The sequence below is a fragment of the Hyperolius riggenbachi genome, chromosome 2 (assembly GCF_040937935.1).
Source record: "Hyperolius riggenbachi isolate aHypRig1 chromosome 2, aHypRig1.pri, whole genome shotgun sequence".
Lineage (NCBI taxonomy): Eukaryota > Metazoa > Chordata > Amphibia > Anura > Hyperoliidae > Hyperolius > Hyperolius riggenbachi.
The window spans coordinates 73,057,873-73,082,309 of record NC_090647.1 but is presented as its reverse complement, the minus strand read 5'-3'; the positions used below and the strand labels follow the sequence as shown (position 1 = coordinate 73,082,309).

Here is a 24,437-nt window from a genome sequence, read left to right as displayed (position 1 = left end):
TGTTAATGCACATGCTGCCTAGGGGCAGAGCCTGGGAATAGAATCAACTGGAGGAGCCTCTATCCCTGACACTCAGTTGCTTGGGGAGGCTTGCCTTGCATCTGCCTGGCCCCAGCCATTGTAAGCCTGCTGCTCTGCTATTGGCTGCCTGTCTTGCTGGGTAATAGACTCTACACAGACACTGCTCTCCCATCTGTCCCATTCCTCCTCATTGTTCACCCTGCCTGGCTGGCAGTCTGCAGCTATCACTGGGTTTTTAGGGCTGTGCTGCTAAAACTGCTCCAAAGAAGCCAATGTCTGTGTGTTCACCTGCGAAAGTAAGTGCTCTGAGCTTCCTCTATGGTGATGTGACTGTAATGAATGATTTGCATTGCTTTGTCAGCGACTGGGGCGGACAGAAGTGTAGTTATGGCTGGTGCATTTGCTGTTTGCTTTCCTCTTGACTTGTCGGTGTTGGTTATCCTGCAAAGTCCTGCGTTACACCTTGCAGTGTTTGTGTAGGCTACCTGCATGCTACAACAGGTGCAGTAATGGTTGCTGACTGTACAGCGGTTGGAGCAGCAGCTCAGTAGCAAGTGAGAGTGTTACAGAACAGCTGGGGTAGCATTGGCCTGATTATGATGTTGTAGCGGTATTAGTGATGACACTGTGTAGAGGCAGCTGGACCATATTGTGCTGCAGGAGAACAGGGATGCTCCAGATGTTGTTGCAGGTTCCCTATGGCTACCCTGCGGGCGATGGAAGGGAATCCCGCACGTCGGAGCATAGACTGTCAGCTCTTCAGGCAAATACTTATCACTGTACATTCTGCTCTGTTTAAGACGAGGCACCTGACCTGACTGGTGCAAACAGCAATCTGGAGCCAAAGTGAGAAAGTGATGCTGTTTCCGTAGCAACTACTTTGATTCAAATTTAACGCTGTCCAAGAAACAGAAAAGAAGATGTGTTTACTTTATGAAAAAAAAAAATTTTTTTGTATTAATCACAAATCACCCTCATGGTTGACTATTGTTTAAAATCTGTATTTTTTAGTTTTTACTTATTTTGTGTTAGGCCCTTTTCTATTATAATGAATTGCTTTTAGTTTGTTTTGTTTTTTTCGGTGTACCTTTATACACACACAAAATGTTTTTGCAAAGTAATCACTGATTGGAGGTCTAATAATAATTGTATTAAACAGTAAAGTACAGGAGACTACAGTTATCTGGCTTGAGGGCTGTTTCCAGCTGTGTGTAGATAAATCTGTAGGTAGTCATGTATACAATTTATAGTGAGGGGGGCTTGTATGAGTAGGAGGCATTTGGGGGTGGGGTAGTGGTGTGGGGGGCGATTTCTATGTGTATGTGTGTGATATCTATTGTAAGACCTGCTCTCTATTCTGTGTTCAGGCTTGCCACAGGAAGCATGCCACACTCTTAAGGGTCTTTTGTAGAACTGTGTGGAGGGGGGGCAGGTGTGGGAAGGGTTAAAGCCCAGGCATCATCCTTGCCACATGCCCCATTATTTGAACATATGCATTAGGCTATTGAAAGTTTTTCAGTAGATGGGCAGGCCACCAGTTGCCGGCCTCCTGGAGCTCCAGTAGACATCTGTTGCCCCCGAGTATTAACCAATCTGTTCAATGGGACATCTTTCCTTTGTAAGAGGGAGGTGAGCAGACAACAGCACTGGATGGAGCACAATGGTAATTAAATACACAGAGAACGGGCCCGGAGCTTTTTATTACATATTCATTATTTTTCCCTGCATTGTCTCTTAACATGGAATAAATGCATTTAATAGAGGGAAAAAAAAGCAGTGAGGCTTTATTCAAAAATGTATTCACAAAGAAAATAAGCGCACTATAGTGGGATTTATTTTATTTTTTAGTAAATTTGTTTGAAACCATTTTACTGTGATTTATTGGAGCAGGGCTATTGCAGCATTTATTATGCATTTGTGTTAATGCGCCACAACATTAATAACACTTACGGGTCAAGTGAGTAACGATGATGTGATTACAACGCACCTGTCAAAGAGTGGCCTAGGTCCTATTTGGCATCAGGTGAACAATCATTGTTGAAGGATATCTAAGGGACTTTGAGAAGGGCCAAATTGCAGTGGCCGGATGGTTGAGTTTTTGCAACTCCTCAATGGTGGGACTTCTGGGGTGTTGCTGGTAGAACCTATTAAAAGTGTTCTAAGGGAGGTCAAACAGAGACAGGACAATGGATGTTCAACTTGTGTAGAGTGAAGTCTAGCCCGCCTGATCTGGTCCTACAGAAGAACTTCAGGAGCTCATGGCCATGAGAGAAGATGTCAGAGCACACAGTACATCACTGTTTCCTGCATATGGGGGTGCACAGCAGCAGACCATTCAGGATGACCATACTGACTCTTGTACACCACCAAATGCACCTATAATGGGCAGAGGAACACCAGAACTGGAGTGTGGTGGAGCAATGACAGGAGGTGGCCTGGTCAGATGATTTTCTTTGGACTCCAAATTTCCCAGATCTCAGCCTAATGGAGCAACATTGGGATATGCAGGAATGTCTGATTCATGGAGGCACCACTTCATAGTTTACAGGAAAGATCAACTGCTAAAGTCTTGCTGACATAGGACACCCTCAGAGGTCTTGTGGAGTCCATGTTTCGATGAGTCAGAGCTGTTTTGACGACACAAGGGGGACTTACAGTACATTATCCCAGGCAGGTGGTTTTGTGTTTGTTGATGACTCTGGATTCTGGACAACATGTTATGGATATTAGTGCTGTTATTTCCACAAAGCATCTGTGAGGAATAACTGCAGGAACGGGTGTAAAATCTGTGTTACTTTACGCTGTGGGCAGCACGGTTGCCAAGTGGCCGGCAACCTTGTCTAGCAGGGCAAGCATCCCAAGCTTGCATCCCAACCAGGACACCTTACAGAGTTTGTATGGTCTCATCAGTTTGGATGGCTTTCCTCTGGTTGATTTGGACTGATTATCCAGAAGTTGCAGGAAATACCCTGGTAGGTTTACTGGTTACTTCCATGGCCTTTCTGAGGGGCAGTTATTGACATATATTGTGCAATGTACTCTGGAAAGATCTGCAGAAAACCTGCTAAACACAATAAATTCTCATTATTGTATGAATACTTCTGAAGGTTCCATAGCCGTATCATATCAGTGCCTGATATTGGGGGCGGGTATAAGCAATGTCAATGTTTTTTTCTTTTGAGGTTTTAGGAACCGTTCACACTGACGATCGCAAAGCGCTAGCAATGTATATTTTATGTTTGTATTTTAAATTTGACAATTCTTCATGATAGTTGTCCTAGTGAACCTAATTCCCCCTCATCTGTGATTAATCAATACTGTTTGATCTCTCAGCCGTGTCAGCTCAGGATTCTCCCCTGCCACGGCAGAGCAGCTAATTTGTAAACACATGATGTTAACGCTATGTCTACTTCCATGAAAGCAGGAAGTAGACACACTGCAGATTTATTGCAGGATTTGTATCAGCTGTAACAAAGAAAAGGTTTTTTTTAACCACTTCCCTACCCTGGTCATTTTCACAGTTCAGCTCAGCTCTGAATACTTTGGCAATAACTTTAAGAATTATTAACACAACTAAATGATCTATATATTGTTTTATTCAGGACAAATTAGACTTTTTGTTGTTGATATTTGTTTTCATAAACAACCTTATTTTCTATGTATTTTAAAAGAAAAATAAGGAAAAAAGTGAAAAAATACACAATTTACCCACTTTCATACATTATAGCTTTAATGTAAATAGCTTCTATTGTACATTAAACCCACACATTTTATTTGTCTATCTCTCTCCTGTTTATTTAAACAGTTCATTTGTTTTAATATGTATTAGTAACACATTGTATATAACCTACTGTCTTGTTACATCTGTCTGCTCCGGGAATGTTTGTTTTACACTTGTTTACACATAAATCCTGACTTTGAATTTCCTGCGAAGAGGAGAGGGGTTTGCTGTCATTCCTTTACAACTGTGTAGCATTGTTATCAGCTCAGAGATAAATAAACAGTGTTAGCTGGGATTTTGTAGGGAGGGGAGTGCAGAGACTTATTTTCACATCATGGGGCAGGAAGTGGTTAACCACCCTGGCGTTCTGATTAAATCGCCAGGGTGGCTGCGGGAGGGTTTTTTTTAAATAAAAAAAAAACTATTTCATGCAGCCAACTGAAAGTTGGCTGCATGAAAGCCCACTAGAGGGCGCTCCGGAGGCGATCTTCCGATCGCCTCCGGCGCCCAGAATAAACAAGGAAGGCCGCAATGAGCGGCCTTCCTTGTTTTGCTTATATCGTCGCCATAGCGACGAGCGGAGTGACGTCATCGACGTCAGCCGACGTCCTGACGTCAGCCGCCTCCGATCCAGCCCTTAGCGCTGGCCGGAACTTTTTGTTCCGGCTGCGCAGGGCTCAGGCGGCTAGGGGGGCCCTCTTTCGCCGCTGCTCGCGGCGAATCGCCGCAGAGCGGCGGCGATCAGGCAGCACACGCGGCTGGCAAAGTGCCGGCTGCGTGTGCTGCACTTTATTTGGTGGAAATCGGCCCAGCAGGGCCTGAGCGGCAGCCTCCGGCGGTGATGGACGAGCTGAGCTCGTCCAGACCGCTCAGGAGGTTAAAGGTTATTATGCTGGTGTTGCTTACCTTTTAGAGCAGAGAGGAAGTTCAGAGTTCAGGTCCCCTTTAAATACTTTTAGCAGGGCGGCAGTATAAAGGCTGGCCACTGATGTACTAATACAAGGTATTTCCAGCATGCTGGACAATTTGTGTGCCCTGCATTAATTTAACATTAATGCCATTTGAACCTGTTTGCTTGCTCTTTGCAGCAACCCAAAGTGTACCTGTAACTAGATGTGTGTTTACCATTCCTCCATACACTTGCTAATGCTTGCATGATCCTTACAGAGTGTTCCTTTATACAATCAGCAGTCTATTCTGTGACTTCTAGCATGCTTACCATAGAAGAGGCTTTCTCCCCATGTATACGCAAACAAGTTTCTCTAGTGACTCACTGCATTAAACAGTACAATGATTTTTCCCGAGCTGACATGCTTTAAAAGTAACAGAACATTCTTAGAATGGTGAAGTATAAAATTAATCACCGGCTTTTGTGCTGCACTCATCAAGTATATAATGTGAGACATGACAGTTTCAGGTGCATCAGGTGACTCAGATCCGTTATTAGCATCCAATATCATTACCGCATACAGTGTATGTATTGGAGCTGTTTAAAGAGACCCGGTAGTTTAAAGTGTAACTGTCAGGCATAAAATCAAAAATCAATTCTTTATTTTTATCTGGTAAACAAGTAATAAGGATGCTAACCAGGCAATCCAAAAGTTAAAATCATTATTACTTCTCTTGTTGATAAATGATCATTCCCCTGTTTACCTGACTCCTATTTGGTACACACAAAAATTGGTACACAAAAAGGAAGTTGCAGGGCATGCTGGGTTGTCCTTTTTTGCTTCTCTATTTCCCCTCAGACTCAACTAATGCAGCCTGATTGGCTGAAGCCTCTTTCCCTCCTGTTTTCCCCTCCCACACCTCTGTTCCTCTCTGATTGGCCAATATTTCTCATGCTGAGACAATGCACTTTCTATAGTGAAGGGCAGGCGATGTATACACAATCAGGCAGAAGAGAGTAAGGGAGGAAATAACATCAGGATTGGCTTCAAAATAGCCACACTTAAAATGGAAAATGCTAAGAAGGATTTTCTCTTTTTTTACTGTAGAAAATCCACTGAGATCAAAACACGCACAGTGCAATACATATGTTATGGAAGTAGAGCAAGTATTTATCTACTTATATATGTGTTTTTTTTCCGAGATAGTATGGCTGACAGCTCCTCTTTAACCTCCCTGGCGTTCTATTAAGATCGCCAGGGCGGCTGCAGGAGGGTTTTTTTTTAATAAAAAAAAAAATATTTCATGCAGCCAACTGAAAGTTGGCTGCATGAAAGCCCACTAGAGGGCGCTCCGTATGCGCACTTCTGATCACCTCCGGCGATCAGAAGTAACAAGGAAGGCCGCAATGAGCGGCCTTCCTTGTTTCGCTTTCCTCGTCGCCATGGCGACGAGCGGAGTGACGTCATGGACATCAGCCGACGTCCTGACGTCAGCCGCCTCCGATCCAGCCCTTAGCACTGGCCGGAACTGTTTGTTCCGGCTGCGCTGGGCTCGGGCGGCTGGGGGGACCCTCTTTCGCCGCTGCACGCGGCGGATCGCCGCGCTGCGGCGGCGATCAGGTAGCACACGCGGCTGGCAAAGTGCCGGCTGCATGTGCTCCTTTTTATTTGATAGAAATCGGCCCAGCGGGGACTGAGAAATCCTCCTGCGCAGGTTACCCCGAGCTGAGCTCGGGATAACCGGCAAGGAGGTTAAATTATGCCTGAGATGTGATGAGATACCTACCTACCTGGGGCTTCCTCCAGCTGCCTGTAGTCGGTCTGGTTGCTCGGATTCTTCCAGGCCCGATAAATTCCCCAAGTGGCCTAGTCATGGGCCACTCCACATGCGTGATCCCGGCCACGCACACCCACCGGCCGTGCTTCTGTAGTCAGGAGCATTCTGCACATGCGCACCTCACAAAGACATTAATTGTGCTTGTGTAGGACGCTCCTGGCCATGGAAGCGCGATATAAAGGTGCGTACAGCCATGGCCCATGATTGCGGGCCACACAGCGGCGCTGCAGAGAGGACCGGATGGAATCCGAGGGACCAGACGGGCTACAGGAGGCTGGAGGAAGCCCCAGGTAAGTAAAAAACCTGAGGTGTTCTTCATCTCAGGCTTCCTTTAAGGCAGAGTATACAGTTATTCTTTTTGTGGCGTTTTATGATCGCCACTAATGTATTTCAATTACATCAAAACGTTTCATGTGTTTGAATGTGATTTAGGCTTTTTTATTTTTCTATGTTTAAAATGTATACAGCAGATCTGTTTTTTTTTCTGTGTGTAATGTGCGAATCAAGTTAGTGGCAGCACAGAGAAATAGCGTATTTGCACCAAAAGTTTTGCTCGATTTGAATGAGAAAGATACATTTTAATGTAAATTGCTTAATTGGTATTCCCTAAAAGCATCAACATAGAAACACAAACAAAAATAGCAAAACTGCAGAAAGCCAAACTGCATACGACATATCAAAAGAAAAATACCCTGAAAATCACATAACGCAGATTTGTGCTTGCGGGAGATTGCACTGGCAAGTGTGAATGGCCCTGATGTACCCTAGTAGTGATAGGGTTAAAGAACAACTCCAGAATTATGTATAAGTTCCTCAAGGCCCCCTAAACAAAATTGTAATTTACATTAATGTAAATAAGTGCAGCCATAACAAGTTTGGCTCGCCTCTGGTCTAATCCACATTCGATGGAGCTTCTTGGTTCTTCAACCATTCAAACTGAAAGGCTGACTGTTGCTGAGTTTGCAGGGGGCGTTCCCACAAGAGAAGATGTATGTAAGCACATAATAGCCAGGTCACATGATAGGACCTCATGCTCACAGTATGCGCTAGTTGATCAGCTATTTCTGAGAGGCAGAGAGGAGGCATCTCCACAGGAAGTAGTAGGAGATGTTGGGTGAGTTTTTATTGTGTCAGCCACAGTTTTTATAAATCGCTAGTCGTCCCCCCCCACCCCGATTATTCATTGTTGGTAAAGGTGAAGAGGGGACTGTGTGGTTACAATGTTTGTATTTCATGCATCTGTTCCAGAGAAGCTCTCTTTGGAGGAGTGAGGGTGACTACACACATCCAATTTTGATTTGCCAATTGTACCAGTTCCATGTAGTATGAGAGCTGAATTACACAATCTGTTAAACAGAATCTGTTGGCAGTCATACTACATGGAGGTGGTAAAATTGGCCAGTAATTGGCAACTCACTAATGGATGTATGTATGCACCCTAAAGATGTCCATACATCTAGCAATGTATGGGAAGAAGAGCCAAGAGACAGATCTTTCTCTAATTGAATCTGATCAGAGAGAGAACTGTTGGCTGCCCATACACTATTTTCTTATCAGGAATTTGCCTAGGACGCTGCATCCGTCACCTGCCTGGCTACCCCTCAAGCAGGGCCGGATGTAAGGCAAGGCCACATAGGCCATGGCCTAGGGCACCACAGGATCAAGGGCGGGTAGACAGCAGGCTATATTGGAGGGGAAGGATCCCCTGGCTACCTATACTGCAGGACGGGGGGGGGGGGGATCAGGCTATTTATACGGAAGGGGTGAGGGTCATCTGGCTTCTTAGAATAGCTGGAAGGGGTTATCAGGCTACCTAAACTGGAGGGGTCATCTGGCTACCTATACTGAAGGGGGCGGCTGCTGACTGTGGCCTTGGGCGGTAAAGCATACAAATCCAGCCCTGCCCTCAAGTGTAAATGTATGTTGCCCCCACCCACACTGTGCTCGTGCGGTGTAAAATCTCATCTGCCACGACTTCTGCCCTAATGCACTGAGAAAATGCACTTTGAAAACTCAAACACATGCGATTTTGTGCTGTGCGATTCCGTATGCTTTTTCAGATTCTAGTTCATTTCACTAAATGGAAACACGGAGGCAAATTGCACCAAAATGCAGCAAGGCACACAATCCTTTGCTAAGATCTATTAAAGGACAACTGTAGTGAGGGGATTATGGAAGCTGCCATATTTTTTTCCTTTTAAGCAATACCTGTTGCCTGGCAGCCCTGCTGATCTATTTGGTTGCAGTAGCGTCTGAATTACACCAGAAACAAGCATGTAGCTAATCTTGTCAGATCTGATAAAAATGTCAGAAACACCTGATCTGCTGCATGCTTGTTCAGGGTCTGTGGCTAAAAGTATAAGAGGCAGAGGATCAGCAGGATATCCAGGTAACTGGTATTGCTTAAATGGAAATAAATATGGCAACCTCCATATCCCTCTCACTACAGTTGTCCTTTTACAGTGGACCTGAACTTTTGCACAGGACATGAGAAAAACAGAGAGGAATTCACAGTGTGGGTTTTTAGTTAGAGGAGCTGTCATTTGATCTTTCAGCTGTTTCAGCACAGAAATTTAGCAGTCCTCGGCAGACACAGCCAATATGTAAACACAGGATGTTAACCCTTTGTCTGCTACCATGAAAGCAGGGAGTAGACACACCGCAGGTTTATTGCAGGAGTTCTGTAAGCTGTAACAAAAAATTTGTTTCTTCTTTAAAAGGTTATTATGCTGTTGCTTGTCTTTTAGAGCAGAGATGAAGTTCTGAGTTCAGATCTGCTTTAATTATTACTTTGCTGTGTAGCAGTGGGGCAGCCCTGTCCTGGAGTTCTGCACATGCACCTTTTCTGCACATGCACTCTATCTTTTACTCTCAGCAGAGTGGAGTGGAAAACTACAAAATATTCACCTGTCCCCAGGAATAGCATTTTGCTCAGTTGCTATTTTGTAGAATCCCTAAACAGGCTTGTTCTTTTGTTATCAGAGATATCTCTACAGAAGCAATTGCAGTGCACTGCCCATTCTCACAGCTCCACTACTCACTGAGTATTCCTCCCATCTTTTCCATTTGCTAAGAATTGTGGGAGCTACAGCCCTCTGTTACGGAAACCGTACACAGTGTTGGGCAGACGTCTAACTATGTCTCACCAGATGCATGATTGTCGGGATCTGTGTGTAACGTCTAAAGAGCGCTGATCAGCACTTCTGCCCTTCACCTGGGGTTGGCCGCAGAAGTCTGGTGGGATAGGAAGTTTCTACTGTATGTAGTTTTTTATCATCAAGACCCTTCTGTCCATTCGCCAATTTGATTACTTCTGTATCTCTTTGAGTATACAGCTTGATGTTGGTCTGTTGTGTATGGGAAGCATTAGTTTAACCCAAGTTGCATAGATTGTTTGGATAGAGTACTGCCTGAGGGTACCGCCTTTAATGGAGGTGACCAGGGTTTAGATCTTGGTTGGAACCAGGATCTAATCAAGAAGAAGTCCTTGGCAAGTCCTAAACCTACTTTGATATAATCGGCTAAAAGTTCAGAGGTACTGCCCCTAACTGTGAAGCATGAGGCAATGAGTTTGACTCCCGGGTCAAACAAACAAAAAAACCTACATAGATCTAGCCTGGTGAATAAACATTTTCATTCACTTGGCAATAAAACCCTTAAACTTAGATGTTTTTTTCCCTTTTCAAATTAAAATAAGACTATGACTTCCGGTTCCGGCGCCTGCATGTAAGGAGGCAGAAAACAGAGCTCCGCTAAGCCACACAAACCGCGGCAGGCCCACCCTTTTCAAAACACCCGGATTCACTACACCGGGTGGCACACAGCATCACTGCACCCGAGAGACCCTCATGGATCGTTATCTGATGCGTTCCTCCACCAAGAACCGGACAACAGCCGACTCACATCACAGCGGCAAGATGGCGCCGAGCAGCAAGAAGCGAGACCACCACGCAGAAGATGAACTCTCGCAACCAGACTGGGGAGACGAATCTGATGCCCCATCTGAGGACGGTAAGAGAGCACTTCCCCGCATTAACTATAAATCCATGGCCAAGGAAGTCATGAGACTACTAGCACCCGACCTACAAGCCTCTATAGAGGCGGCCATATCCAAAACACTCTCGGGGATTAAGCAGGAGCTACAGATACATACAGCCAGACTCGAGGACACTGACCAACGCATGGCACAATGCGAGTCAGATTTAGATAAAGCCTACGACAAGATAGACGTCCTCACGAAGCAAAACGCTGGATACCACACTAGACTCGAAGACCTAGAAAACAGGTCGAGGCGAAACAATGTCCGCGTTGTAGGCCTCCCTGAAACATGCCGCCCAGACGCCATTGCGGAATTCTGTGAAAAAACTCTACCCCAACTCCTAAATCTATCTGGAGAATTCAAAGTAGAGCGCGCGCATAGGGTGGGCCCGCCATCTGCCAACAGCACCAGAAAAACACCAAGACTGGTAATGGCGCGCTATTTAGACTATGGCGCAAAAGCAAAACTAATTGCGGCCTTCAAAACCAAGAACGCTCCTTTAGAATTCATGGACTCTCGAGTCAGGCTTTTCAATGACTACTCCCTCGAAGTATCTCAGAAAAGACAGGCATTTGCCAAGGCCTGTACTTTCCTGGCACTTAACAAGATACGCTTCGCGTTGCTGTACCCAGCGGTCCTTAAAATCACCGACAATGACGATCAAGTACATCTATTCAAAACCCCCAGGGAAGCCGACAAATACTTGCTTGCTAACTACTCTTCCTCAAAACGCTCTCCCGAAAAACAGTCACAAAACAAATCTCCTCAAAACTCGCCTGCAACCCGCTCACCTGCGGCTCAAGATCAATCGCAATCTCGATCCCCCCAAAGCAATGCAGACTGATGCGGGAACTTTAACTATCATCAAGGTCTCTTAAACTGCCGTGATCGGTGCTTTTCTGTTTTGGCTTCGGAGTCAATGACGTTCAGTGGATGCAGGGAAGAAGTGTAGTCCGCTCAGATTTAAACTGTTTAATTTTTTCATATGTTTATATCCACCTCTCCTCAAGCTTGGTTGAATGGCAAAATGCTTACCCAATCCCATCCACCTTATCACTAACTAAGAGGAAGGGGATAATGTTCTGTTATGCATTGTATTGGTTTTGTTTTTGTTTCTTGGGGGGATTCTCTAGCTCATGCTCTCTCCTGGGTTCCTCCTCTAAAGGAGTCTCATATGCCATAATTGTATTTTTTGACTTGCACCGCCACCCTCCGGAGTGTGAGACGCACGGTGGGAGGCCCTACCATTTATTTAACATAAGATAGCTAAATTATGATCATAACCTCTTGGAATGTTAAGGGACTTCGCTCCCCAATAAAGAGAGCCCAAATCCTACGCCACCTGAAATCCTTAGATGTAGATGTCGCGCTGCTCCAAGAGACTCATCTTGGAGCTGGGGAAATGCAATACATGAAAAAAAAATGGGTATCTCACTGCGTAGGCTCTGCTGCTTTAAACAGAAAAGCAGGAGTACTCGTCCTGATCAATAAGCGCCTGCAGTGCTCCGTTGATCAGATATATACCGATAATTCTGGGCGATGCATCATCGTGCGTCTCACACTGCCGGGAGAAACAATTATTCTAAGCAATATTTATGCCCCTAACGAGAATAGAAAAGATTTTTTCCATAAATTAACTCCCATCTTGCTCCCGCTCAGTCAAGACAATTTTATAGTGGGGGGAGATTTCAATGAAGTGATGCATTTATTAGAGGACCGTAAGCTCACAACAACCACAACATCAAGAACACGCAATGCTCCCACTCATCTTTCCGAATTTGCCACATCTTTATCCATACATGACACCTGGAGATACCTGCATCCCCATGACAGGGAATACACTTTCTATTCCCCCCCACATTCCTCATTTTCCCGAATAGACTACATATTTGCCAGTACCCCTATGATTCAAAAACTCTCCCTAACCACGATCTCAGATATCATCATCTCAGATCACGCCCCAGTAACATCTACCTTTATCCAACAGATACCTAAAGGCTCCGATATCCTATGGCGCTTTCCCACGCAACTATACGCAGATGAAGAATTTCATCTACTCTTAAAATCTTGGTGGCAAGAATACTATTATGACAATCGCCAACACAGGGATAATCCCCAACCATCTGGGACACAGGGAAAGCAGTTCTTAGAGGGCGAATATTAGGCTATGTATCAGCAAAAAGAAAGAGAGCTAATAAAGAATATGCAAATCATGTCCATTTAGTCAGAACTGCCTATCTAGCATACACACTTTCACCCACACCCCAAACCAGACAAACCTGGATGTCCACCAAAATCCAAACAGATCACTGGCTTAAGCAGAGGGAAATCTTCACACAACCTTACAAAAAATTACAGTTCTTTAAATATGGAAACAAGGCTGGAAAACTCCTGGCAATAATGGCAAAGGGAGGTTTCTCCCCCACCCCTATCTCAGCACTTCAGAACGAGCTGGGAGAACTCAAACATCACCCAAAAGAAGTCAACTCCATATTCCAGCAGTTCTTCACCCGGCTTTACTCCCAACCTGATAAAAAAGTCACTCAACAGGGTCGACAATGGTTAGATAAAATATCTCTCCCTCAGCTAACTCAGGAAGACCTAGCCGATCTCAATGCACCTATAACTGACCCTGAAATAATGTCCACAATTAAATCACTAGCCAACAATAAAGCTCCAGGCCCAGACGGCCTATCCTCAGAATTCTTCAAAATCCTCCAAGTAGAAGTCTCACCCACACTAAACATCATATATAACACCATCATGCAAGGAACCAAATTCCTCCCATCGGGCAATGACACCTACATTAAATTAATCCCTAAAAAAGGAAAGGATCCTACCCTCCCAGAATCCTACCGTCCTATTTCCCTCATAAATCAGGATCTTAAAATTCTAACTAAGCTCATGGCTAACAGGCTAGCTATTCTTATGCCCAAAATTATACACCCTAACCAATCTGGCTTTATTAAAGGCCGCTCAGCCATAGCCAACATTCGTAAACTACTTGTAGCCATGGAACAAGTTAAAGCCTACCCCATCACTCATCAAAAAACGGCACTTCTACTTCTTGACGCCCAAAAAGCGTTCGACGCAGTAAGCTGGAACTGGCTAGACCTCACACTTGAGAGAATGGGGTTCTCTGGGGACTTCCTAAACTTATTCCACCTAATGTACTCATGCCCCAAAGCCCGCATATACACCCCAGGCTTCCTATCTGCCCCCTTCCCCCTTGAGCGAGGTACCAGACAGGGCTGCCCCCTGTCACCCCTACTCTTTAATATTGCCCTCGAACCACTCACACGACTAATAGACACCCTCATCCCAGGGATTAAGATTGGAGAGGCCAGAATTTCACAGGCATTATTTGCTGACGACGTTCTGCTCTTCTTAACTGACCCCGAATCTCAAGTACCTAACATTCTTCAACTAGTTAAGGAAGTCGGGCGCGAATCAGGCTTTAAAATAAATAAAACTAAAAGCGAACTCATGTATTTATCATCAAAAGCAATTATACCCTCCTCCGAATCCCTAGGTGTACATGTCACCAAAGGCCCAATCACCTATCTAGGTATAACACTAAATAGGGACCCCCAATCTTTATATCGCCTCAATATCTCCGCCCTTATCCCCAAACTCATCTCCCAAATACGCTCCTGGAACAATCTACCACTCAATGTTTCAGGACGGGCAGCCCTGATTAAAATGATCACATTCGGCAAACTTCTCTATCCCATGCAGACTCTCCCATTCCTACTTAAGCATTCAGATATCCACATACTTAACAAAGAAATATCTAAATTCCTATGGAAAGGTAAGAGAGCCCGCATTAGCCTCACTAAACTTCAGCTCCCCAAAGACCTAGGTGGCCTCAACCTACCAAATATACGCCTATATAATCTAGCCTGTATGACCCGTCACGTTAGAGACTGGGTATCCTCTACATCAGAATTCTCAAACCATGCACTAGAAAGTGCTTTAGCTGAACCTTGGACACTCCCAGGTATCCTACACTCATCCTGGGCCAAACTACCTCTAAGACTCAAACATAGTGTACTCATCAGAGACACCATGGTATCATGGAAAGAGCTCAGAAAACTCTTCCAGCTCCCTTGGAAAATCTCCAAATACCTGCCATTGTGGGGCACGCCTGACTTTTACCCGGGCATGCAGCACAACGCATTCTTACGCTGGGAAACTAGGGGCATATCCAAACTCAGTCACCTATTTAATATGAAAGAACACAGGTGGTGGACATTCTCAGAATTAACCAGGCTTTGGAATATACCGAAATCTGACTTCCTAATATACGGCCAAATTACATCTTATACACATAAGTGTCTAGTAGATACTGGACCTATTATGGGCCTTACGCCCTTTGACCGCTTCCTCTGCCCAGGAGCCGAGAGACGATCGCTTTCAGACTTCCACAGAGACCTCCAAAACCTTAATGCAAAAAAGCTAGGTCTGGCAAACATGCAAAAATGGGCAAAATATTTCACCCATCCTCAACTCTCTTCCAAAATCTTAGAAGGCCTCACTACATTCAGACGTATAATTATCAATGAAACGTTGAGAGAATCTCACCTCCTTTTCCTCCACAACGCAAAGTATGCCTTCAACATTCATTACAGACAACCCCCAACCAACTATACATCAGAATGCCCTAAATGTAAAATGCCCAACGCAAATATGATACACTGCATGTGGTATTGCCCTAAAATAACATACTTCTGGACTCAAGTCTCTCGTCTCCTGCGCAGATTAGGATGTGGCTCTCATACCTGTGATCCTCTACTATTCCTATTTCATTCATATGAAAAACCATCACCTTCTGCCACCTCTTCACCTAGAACCCCTGACATCCTCTTTGTTACCTTAGCAGCCGCAAAGAAAGCTATACTCAACAGATGGATTTACCACACACCTCCTACAATACAAGATGTCAAGGATGAAATGTCAGAACTTTTTGTGATGGACAAAACAGACACAATGCTACACAAGGAGAAATATGCAAAGAAATTCTTCAAAAAGTGGAGAACGTTTATCAAAATCAACTTCACCCAAGAGGAAATATACCGCCTAGTTGAACCATTTAAATACTCCTCATGGTATTGCAGAGAACAATTATCCGGCACCCTGGGCCCTCTGGAGCTGAACGCCTGAAACTGCTACCCCGCCTTTCCATTACAAATTATTTTCCGCTCCAAGATCACCTCAGACTCTCTATCCTGGATGTGGTCCCTGACAGTCCACGATCATATTTTGACTTCTCCGTGTGGGGGTGCCTCAGGAGAAGAGCATGGGGAATGGGAGGGGGGTGGTTCAGGGGGTTTTGTTGTTTAAGTTTTACAGTCTAACTTATAACTAACCATAAATTACTCAAGTAGACGTGCTCCAAGAGCCGCCTCCCGAGGGTATAGTATACAAACTCACCTTACTTCACTAAACCCTCAAATGTGTTCTGTAATCTAACACTACATGCTCGGTTTCATGTTAAACAACTTGCAAAAGCTATGTTATAATGTATATATTCTCAATAAAACATGGTTATAAAAAAAAAAAATAAGACTATGGGATTCCAAAAAAGTCCTTATCTCATCAGTTTTATTTTGGTTTTTGTCACTTTAGCTTTGCTTTAATGTCTGGGTCAGAGTGGACTGTAGGGAGGAAACTGTTGCATAGTGTGCTATAGAGAACATAGAAACTTCACAGATAAAATGCAAGAATGACTTTGTGACTCAGATGCTGACATCCAGATGGATGTGAACAAAACAGCAACAGCCCTGCTGGGAGGGATTTGGTAAATTGATGGCAACTGGTGCCTGATTACACTGACTTCTGCCGTAGCAGCCACAGGTGACCCAGAGGTCATCAGGGCTGGCAGAAGTGCTCCATAGAGCTAATATGCACAAGCAGTTTGGCTTGAAAGGGGCAAGACTTGACCAATGTAGCTATGGATGACACCACTTTAAATTTATGATACAAACGTAATGTCTTAAAGTGTACCCGAGGTGACATGTGACATGATGAGATAAACGTGTATGTATAGTGCGACACATATTAATAACCAGGCTGTTGTAGTTTTTGTAATGTTGCTGTCTGAACGAGTTAATTTTCAGGCATGCAAGCGACAGCTTCTGTCTTGATGGTACCTTGTCTGAAATAAAGTAAACATCACTGATGAGCAAATTACAAGCCATAAAAGTTTTCCTGGCAGAATACAACTTCTGGGGGCAGGGGAGAGATTAAAAAGGTATATAGCAGAAAGCAGAGACAAGACAACATTCAATCTACTTTGTAAATGTTTATATATAAAATAAAACCATGGGATGTCTAATCAAAGTCAGTTTTAGGAGTAGGAGGATAAATACAATTGTTTATCTCGTCAGTTTATTTTCAACTCAGGTTCACTTAAAGGACTTACGAGGCCAACGGAGGAAAAAAAGTTAATTACCTGCATCGACGTTTAAGGCACGGAGGATGCCGGCAGCGTCCCAAATGCGGCTTGCGCAGCTCTAGGGCCAACCCCCCCGATCCACGCTACTTAGCGTGGATCGGAGGGGGGGGGGGGGGATGGCCCTAGGGCTGCGCAGCCGCACTCGTGGCCGGGCGGACTGCGAAGCCGCGGCCATTTTTGGAGAGGCAGGAAAGCCCGACCCGGCCGTGGGGTCGGGAGCCGGCCCGGGTGGCTAATGAGCGGGGTGACCCGGCGGATCGTCACGGAGGGCGCGGACGGCGTCCTCCGTGCCTTGAACGTCGATGCAGGTAATTAACTTTTTTTCCTCCGTTGGCTTCGTAAGTCCTTCAATCAATATTAACCACTTGCCGACCGCACACTCATAACGTGCGTCGGCAAAGTGGCAGCTGCAGGGACCAGCGACGCAGTACTGCGTCGCCAGCTGCAGCTTAATTAATCAAGAAGCAGCCGCTCGCGCGAGCGGCTGCTTCTTGTCAAATCACGGCGGGGGGCTCCGTGAATAGCCTGCGGGCCGCCGATGGCGGCTCGCAGGCTAGATGTAAACACAAGCGGAAATAATCCGCTTTGTTTACATTTGTACGGCGCTGCTGCGCAGCAGCGCCGTAAGGCAGATCGGCGATCCCCGGCCAATCAGCGGCCGGGGATCGCCGCCATGTGACAGGGGACGTCCTGTCACAGGCTGCACAGGACGGATAGCGTCCTGTGCAGCCCAGATCTCCCCGGGGGCAGCAGGTAGGAGAGGGAGGGGGGGAATTTCGCCACGGAGGGGGGGCTTTGAGGTGCCCCCCCCCCCGCCACCCACAGCAGGCAGGAGAGATCAGACCCCCCCAGCACATCATCCCCATAGGGGGGAAAAAAGGGGGGCAATCTGATCTCTCTGCCTGCACGCTGATCTGTGCTGGGGGCTGCAGAGCCCACCCAGCACAGATCAGCTAAAACAGCGCTGGTCCTTAAGGGGGGGGTAAAGGGTGGGTCCTCAAGTGGTTAAAACAAACCCCCCCCCCCCCCCAAAAAAAGAAAAAAACTCTGCTAAATGAAACTCAACTAGAGTTGAGCTGAAATTTTCGTAATTTCGCATTACTATAATTACGCATGCGAAATTTGCGATTACGATGCGAAATTAGCGTAGCGAAATTGCCATTAAAATCGTAATTGAAAATACCGTAAGCGTAATTTTCAACGCGAAATTTCGCGTTTCGTTCATTGCGTAATTTCGCATTAAACGCTACCGTAATTTCGCGTTAAACCGTAACGCTCCGTATAATATAAAAAAGCCGCCGACTTTAAGGGTTAATAGCAAAAGCCCCCTTAAATGCTAAGAGCCTCAAATTTGGAGAATATATTAAGGAGATCAGGAGGAATAAGAGGAAAATTTTTTTTTCAAAAAGACCTTATAGCTTTTGAGAAAATCGATGTTAAAGTTTCAAAGTAAAAATGTATACATTTAAAAACCCGCCGACTTTAAACGGTTAATAGCAAAGCCTGCTTAAAGTTTAGGAAACACCAAATTCCCTAGGGTATATTAAGGGGATCAGTGGGAATAAGAGGAAAAAATTTTTTTTCAAAAAGACCTTATAGTTTTTGAGAAAATCGATTTTTAAGTTTCAAGGGCAAAAATGTCTTTTAAATGCGGAAAATGTCAGTTTTTTTTGCACAGGTACAATAGTGTATTATTTTCATAGATTCCCCCAAGTGGGAAGAGTTTTACTTACTTCGTTCTGAGTGTGGGAAATATAAAAAAAAACGACGTGGGGTCCCCCCCTCCCAGACCTCTTTAACCCCTTGTCCCCCATGCAGGCTGGGATAGCCAGAATGCGGAGCACCGGCCCGCCGTGGGGCTCCGCACCCTGACTATACCAGCCCGCATGGTCCATGGATTGGGGGGTCTCGGAAGGGGAGGGGCAGCCAAGCTTCCCCTCCCCCTCCGAGCCCTTGTCCAATCCAAGGACAAGGGGCTCTTCTCCACCTCCGATGGGCGGTGGAGGTGGAGGCCGCGATTTCCTGGGTGGGGGGTTCATGGTGGAATCTGGGAGTCCCCTTTAAAAAAGGGGTCCCCCAGAAATGAGTATAGAGATACTTGTACCCCTTACCCATTTCCTTTAAGAGTTAAAAGTAAATAAACACACAAACACATAGAAAAAGTATTTTAATTGAACAAAAAACATAACCACGAAAAAAGTCCTTTAATATTCTTAATTAACCATTAATACTTACCTGTCCCTTTAAATAAATGATCCCACGCAATATCTTCGGAAATGTTCTATCAGTTACAATGTAACAAAGTTATTACAATGTAACAACTTTGTTACATTGTAACTACGCCGCACCCGACGTCACTCACCGCCGCCGCCGCGTCTGTGCTGCAGGACCCGACAGAGCTCTGAGCTATAGCTCAGAGCTCTCGAAAGCATCTTTGTATTTGGGCTCCAAGGAGCCCCATTGGTCCTTAGCAGACCAATGGGGTTCCTTCTGATTTGAAGGAACCCCATTGGTCTGCTAAGGACCAATGGGGCTCCTTGGAGCCCAAATACAAAGATGCTTCTCAGAGCTCTGAGCTATATAGCTCAGAGCTCTGTCGGGTCCGTGCAGGACGCTAAGTCCCCGCCGGCTCCGCTGCCCTCCCCGCCTCTCCCACATGTCACCCACATGTCACCCACATGTGGGTGACATGTGGGTGACAGATGTGGGCGGGGTGGACAGCGGGAGCTGCGGGGACTTAGCGTCCTGCAAGGACGCGTAAGTGTATGCGGCGGGTGAGCGGCGAGTGACGTCGGGTACGGCGTAGTTACAATGTAACAAAGTTGTTACATTGTAATAACTTTGTTACATTGTAACTGATAGAACATGTCCGAGGATATTGCGTGGGATCATTTATTTAAAGGGACAGGTAAGTATTAATGGTTAATTAAGAATATTAAAGGACTTTTTTCGTGGTTATGTTTTTTGTTCAATTAAAATATTTTTTCTATGTGTTTGTGTGTTTATTTACTTTTAACTCTTAAAGGAAATGGGTAAGGGGTACAAGTACCTCTATACTCATTTCTCCTGGGAGGGGGGGTGGGCATCTGGGGGACCCCTTTTTAAAGGTGTTCCTAAACTTTAAGCAGGCTTTGCTATTAACCGTTAAAGTCGGCGGGTTTTTAAATGTATACATTTTTACTTTGAAACTTTAACATCGATTTTCTCAAAAACTATAAGGTCTTTTTGAAAAAAATTTTTTCCTCTTATTCCTCCTGATCTCCTTAATATATTCTCCAAATTTGAGGCTCTTAGCATTTAAGGGGGCTTTGCTATTAACCCTTAAAGTCGGCGGCTTTTATATATTATACGGAGCGTTACGGTTTAACGCGAAATTACGGTAGCGTTTAATGCGAAATTACGGCATGAACAAATAACCATTGTAATGCGAAAATTACGCTTACGCGAAATTTCGCGAAATCCTTCTTCATTACGATTATGTACTTACGGCCATAATAGTAATTACACTAATTACGCGAAATTTCGCGAAATCGTAATTAGGTCATTACGCTCATCTCTAAACTCAACATCCAAAAATAGCCTCCAATGAGACCTGCAACATAAAAATCATGTTTTTTTTGGGGGGGGGGGGTGGGGGCATGTTCAGCCATATTGTTATTGGGACAGCACGACAGCACAATAGCATGACATACATGCAGATGCCTGTGTAAACTACGGATCCGTCAAACCCTCCCGCTGGGCGGATGTTGGCTACTGTCGACAGAATGTCTGCCTAGCGGGAAGGTCTAATGGACCCGTCGTTTGCTTAAGTATGGCATGTGTATGCGCCTTTAACATGCATACTGTACAGATGTTACTCCTGGTAGACAGATTAGATACTTCTCTAAGTTGAGGGAAAGCTCTGGATACCACCGAGTCCTCAGTCCATTACGTTGTTCCCATTCTTTTTTAAAGCAGGGTTGTCCAACTGAATGTGGCCCCCGGGTTGCACATGGCTACCCTGGACAATTTTGTGCGTCACCCCCCTCCTCTGGCAGGCCGGCCTTTTGTTTGTGCTTGGCTCCACCCCCCAAAGCCAGGACATTGATGCTCTGCCGCCTCCAGCCAAAAAACCCGGTGCTAGACACACACCCTCACCATGAATTTGGACGGCACTGCTATAACTACTCTAAGACCACCTCACGCCAATGGGCGTGACTGCAGCGGCAGCCCCAGGACTGCCTAACGCCAATTGGCGTCAGATCCTGGAGCTGGCTTGTGCAGGAGATCGCATTTCCTGCTTGGAAGGCGGAGCTCTGCTCCGCCTTCAATATCCCAGCAGAGACTGTTAGACGTTAAAACCACCATCTATAAACATAATACAGCGCTGTGATCTACAGCAGCGCTGTACTGGGGACAGCCGTGTGACACAGCTGTCCCCCTGTGGGACACAGGAGCGATCGGCAGTGATAGGTTGAAACCTATCACAGCCAATTGCTGTGATAGGCTGGCCGGTGGAGGGAGGGAGGGTGTATGTTAAAAATAAAAATAAATACGTTTAAATAATAAAAAATAAATACAATAAATATTTATAAAATAAAACAAATAAACATCCGGGGGGGGGGGGGGGGGGCAATTTAGACCCCACCAACAGAAATCTCTGTTGGTGGGGAGAAAAAGGAGGGGGGGGGGGGGGAATCACTAGTGTGTTGTGTTGTGCTGCCCTGCATCGACCCCTTAAAGCTGCAGTGGACCTTTTAGTAAAAAATGGCCTTGTCTTTAGGGGGGTTTAGCACTGTGGTCCTGAAGTGGTTAAAGGGTACATGAAGTGACGTGACAGTCACAAAATCCGATTTAGAACTGGTTTTATAGATAATGTAAGCTTGTGGGCTTGTGTTCAGTTGTTTATGAAGTGGGACTAAAGCTTCGTACATGCACTTGATGAAACTCAGCTGATGTGTCCGATGATGACCGCTTCTGCAGAGATCTAGCGAGTGAACAGCATCCCCGATGCCACAGCAAGCGATCAGCCATGCGGATTGATTCGCCGATCACAGGCTAGCGACCGTAAAATGTCACCCCAGGGATTGGATACTAACTCCTACTGGGTGACATTCCTCTTATGTGTGTACAAGCCTCAAGTCCTGGGTCATAAATGGTACCCACCGCTTCTTTTTTCACTAAACTGCTCCCATTGGTGAACTGTCACCATCACTAGTCATGTGATATTGGGGAGAGGATTTGTGAGCACTGCTCTACTCTAAAGGGGTGGGCACAATTTATGACGCATCTCACTCCATAAACAGTTGGACACAGTTTCACATTAAAAGAAATTTGTCCTGGCATTTATTCGAAAAATACAGGCAAATGGGCAATACTGTATTACAATGTTCAATTGCACACAGAGTTTATTATACACAGCTCTGTGGTGTTTTGCCCTGTATTTCAGCGGTGGCAGCGCTACTGTTAATGCTGGAAACATTATAAACACCTTGCAATTACTAAATCCTGTGTTGCCTATTGCACAGATTATTTTATTTATTAGTTTTTTTTTTATTATTTATTAGTGTCTTTATTTGCAGGCCACTGTCACGTATAGACTTACAGGTGCCAAAAACTAAAATAAAAATGCACAAATTTGGGGGGACCAGAATTCAGAGGGACAAATGTTTAGAGCCTGGGATTGTGAATGGAACTAGGGGACATTGGGCAAATTTGAGGCACCTCTGACTACAGAGTTCTGACAAAGTTTCTGTTGATAATTAACTAGTGGGAAATGCATTCCAGCCCATGTCCTGTTTCTAACACATCTGCCTCTTGTTTGTTCAGAGAAGCGGCACGTTTCTGACACCAGCAGGTGCTGAGCTGTGTGCAGAGCCAGGAAGGGATCATTCTATAGCATGCTTGAACTCTGTAGACTAACTCTGAGTTACTATATTATGTAGCCATACAGCTGTGTCCGCTCAGGGATAGAAGGAGACCCTTATTTACTAATAAACGTTTCAGACTTCAGGGGTCACTGGTTTGGTTTTCCAGTTATAAAGTCTTTAGGTTAAGCTGGAGTTAAAGAGAGTCAGAAGTTTTTTAAAATACCTGTTTTTATGGTGCAGGCCGCTTCAGCATTATAATCCCGCGGCAGAAGGAGGTCTTAATCCCCCCAAAATCCCTGTGGGGCAAAATTCAGGGCTCGGGTAGAGGCAGATCTTTGTGCAGTAGCTCTGCCTCTGCTCGCGTCAATCTCCCCCGGTCTCCTCCTCCTCCCGCCCCTTCTTTCACTGAGAGGGGCGGGCAGAGGAGGAGAAAGGCGGAGATTGATTGGACTGGAGGCAGAGCTACAGCACAAAGCTCTGCCTCCCCGAGCAGCAAAATCTACGACCTGGAAAGTCGTGGAATTTTGCCCTGGGATTTGGGGGATATAAAGACATTGTTCTACGGCGAATCAGTTTGGATTATAATGCTGAAGCGGCTTGCTCCATAAAAACAGGTATTTTAAAACGCTTCAGGCTCTCTTTGAGGGATAGGCGAACAGGTCAAAAGGGCGCCATAGACCGCGATTAGCACCAAAGACCGCCATAAGCTATGCAACCTGTGGCTACAATGTACCCGCTATTTGTAGCCATGGTTTGCATAGCGCACAGCACCTCACTCCCACTATTGTGTCAGGCGGCTCAGGCACCCAAATTACCATAATAGTGACTAATTGTGGCTATTAACATTGCCGCCTAAGGCAGCGCCAAAAATATTGTAGGATTAGGCAAGGGGTCTTTAGGGTTAGGCTCTGCTGGGGGGTGGGGTCCTTAGCTTTAGTTGTCAGGGGTGGGTGTTTGAAAGTGCACCTGAGATGGTGATAAAAAAAAATATACATACCTGGGGCTTCCTCCAGCCCCCTGCAGGTTTATCGCTCCCTCATCGTCCTCCTCTGCCGCCTGGTTCATCGACAGCTGGCCCCGGATAATCCTCTAGTCGGGGCCAGTCGGTGCAGTCCTGCCATGCGCACGCTCCCCCGCCGGGAGCGTCTGCACCTGCGCAGTTGTAGTGGCAAAATTGGCCAATCGCTGGTCAATTAAAATTGGATGTGTGTACACACCCTTAGGCCTGGAACCCACTGAAATCCGCAAACGCAAAACGCAACCGCTAGCGTTTTGTCTGAGCGGTTTGCAAGCGGATTCATGCGCGTTTTCGGTCGCGTTTTGCAACAGTGTATTTTTTTCCTCAGCGGTTGTGTAGCGTTTTGCGTTTCGCGTTTTTATCCTGATTGGTCCTGTGAATTATTTTTACATTTGTTACAGTGTGCTGAACCGCAAAACGCTAGCAAAACCGCTCAGTTTAGGTTTTGCTGAGCGTTTCTGCTAGCGTTTCAATACTTTACATTGAAGCGCTAACGCTCCCAAAATGCTGCAGGTCCTGCGTTTGCGTTTCTGGGAAACGCAAACGCTCCTGTGGAAGTTGCCCCATCCATTAACATCAGCTGAGCGTTTTGGCAAAACGCTAGC

At 45.5% G+C, this 24,437-nt stretch overlaps 1 protein-coding gene across 1 annotated transcript in view; it reads left to right on the top strand.

Annotated features, from left to right (window-relative positions):
• The first annotated feature begins 273 nt into the window (after positions 1-273).
• ZC3H12C (zinc finger CCCH-type containing 12C) overlaps positions 274-24,437 on the top strand; it is a 106,344-nt gene continuing 82,180 nt past the window's right edge. Inside the window, exon 1 of the mRNA XM_068264979.1 lies at positions 274-317. Within this exon, the coding sequence (XP_068121080.1) occupies positions 294-317 (24 nt within the window). The 5' untranslated portion in view covers positions 274-293. The remainder of the gene's footprint in view (positions 318-24,437) is intronic.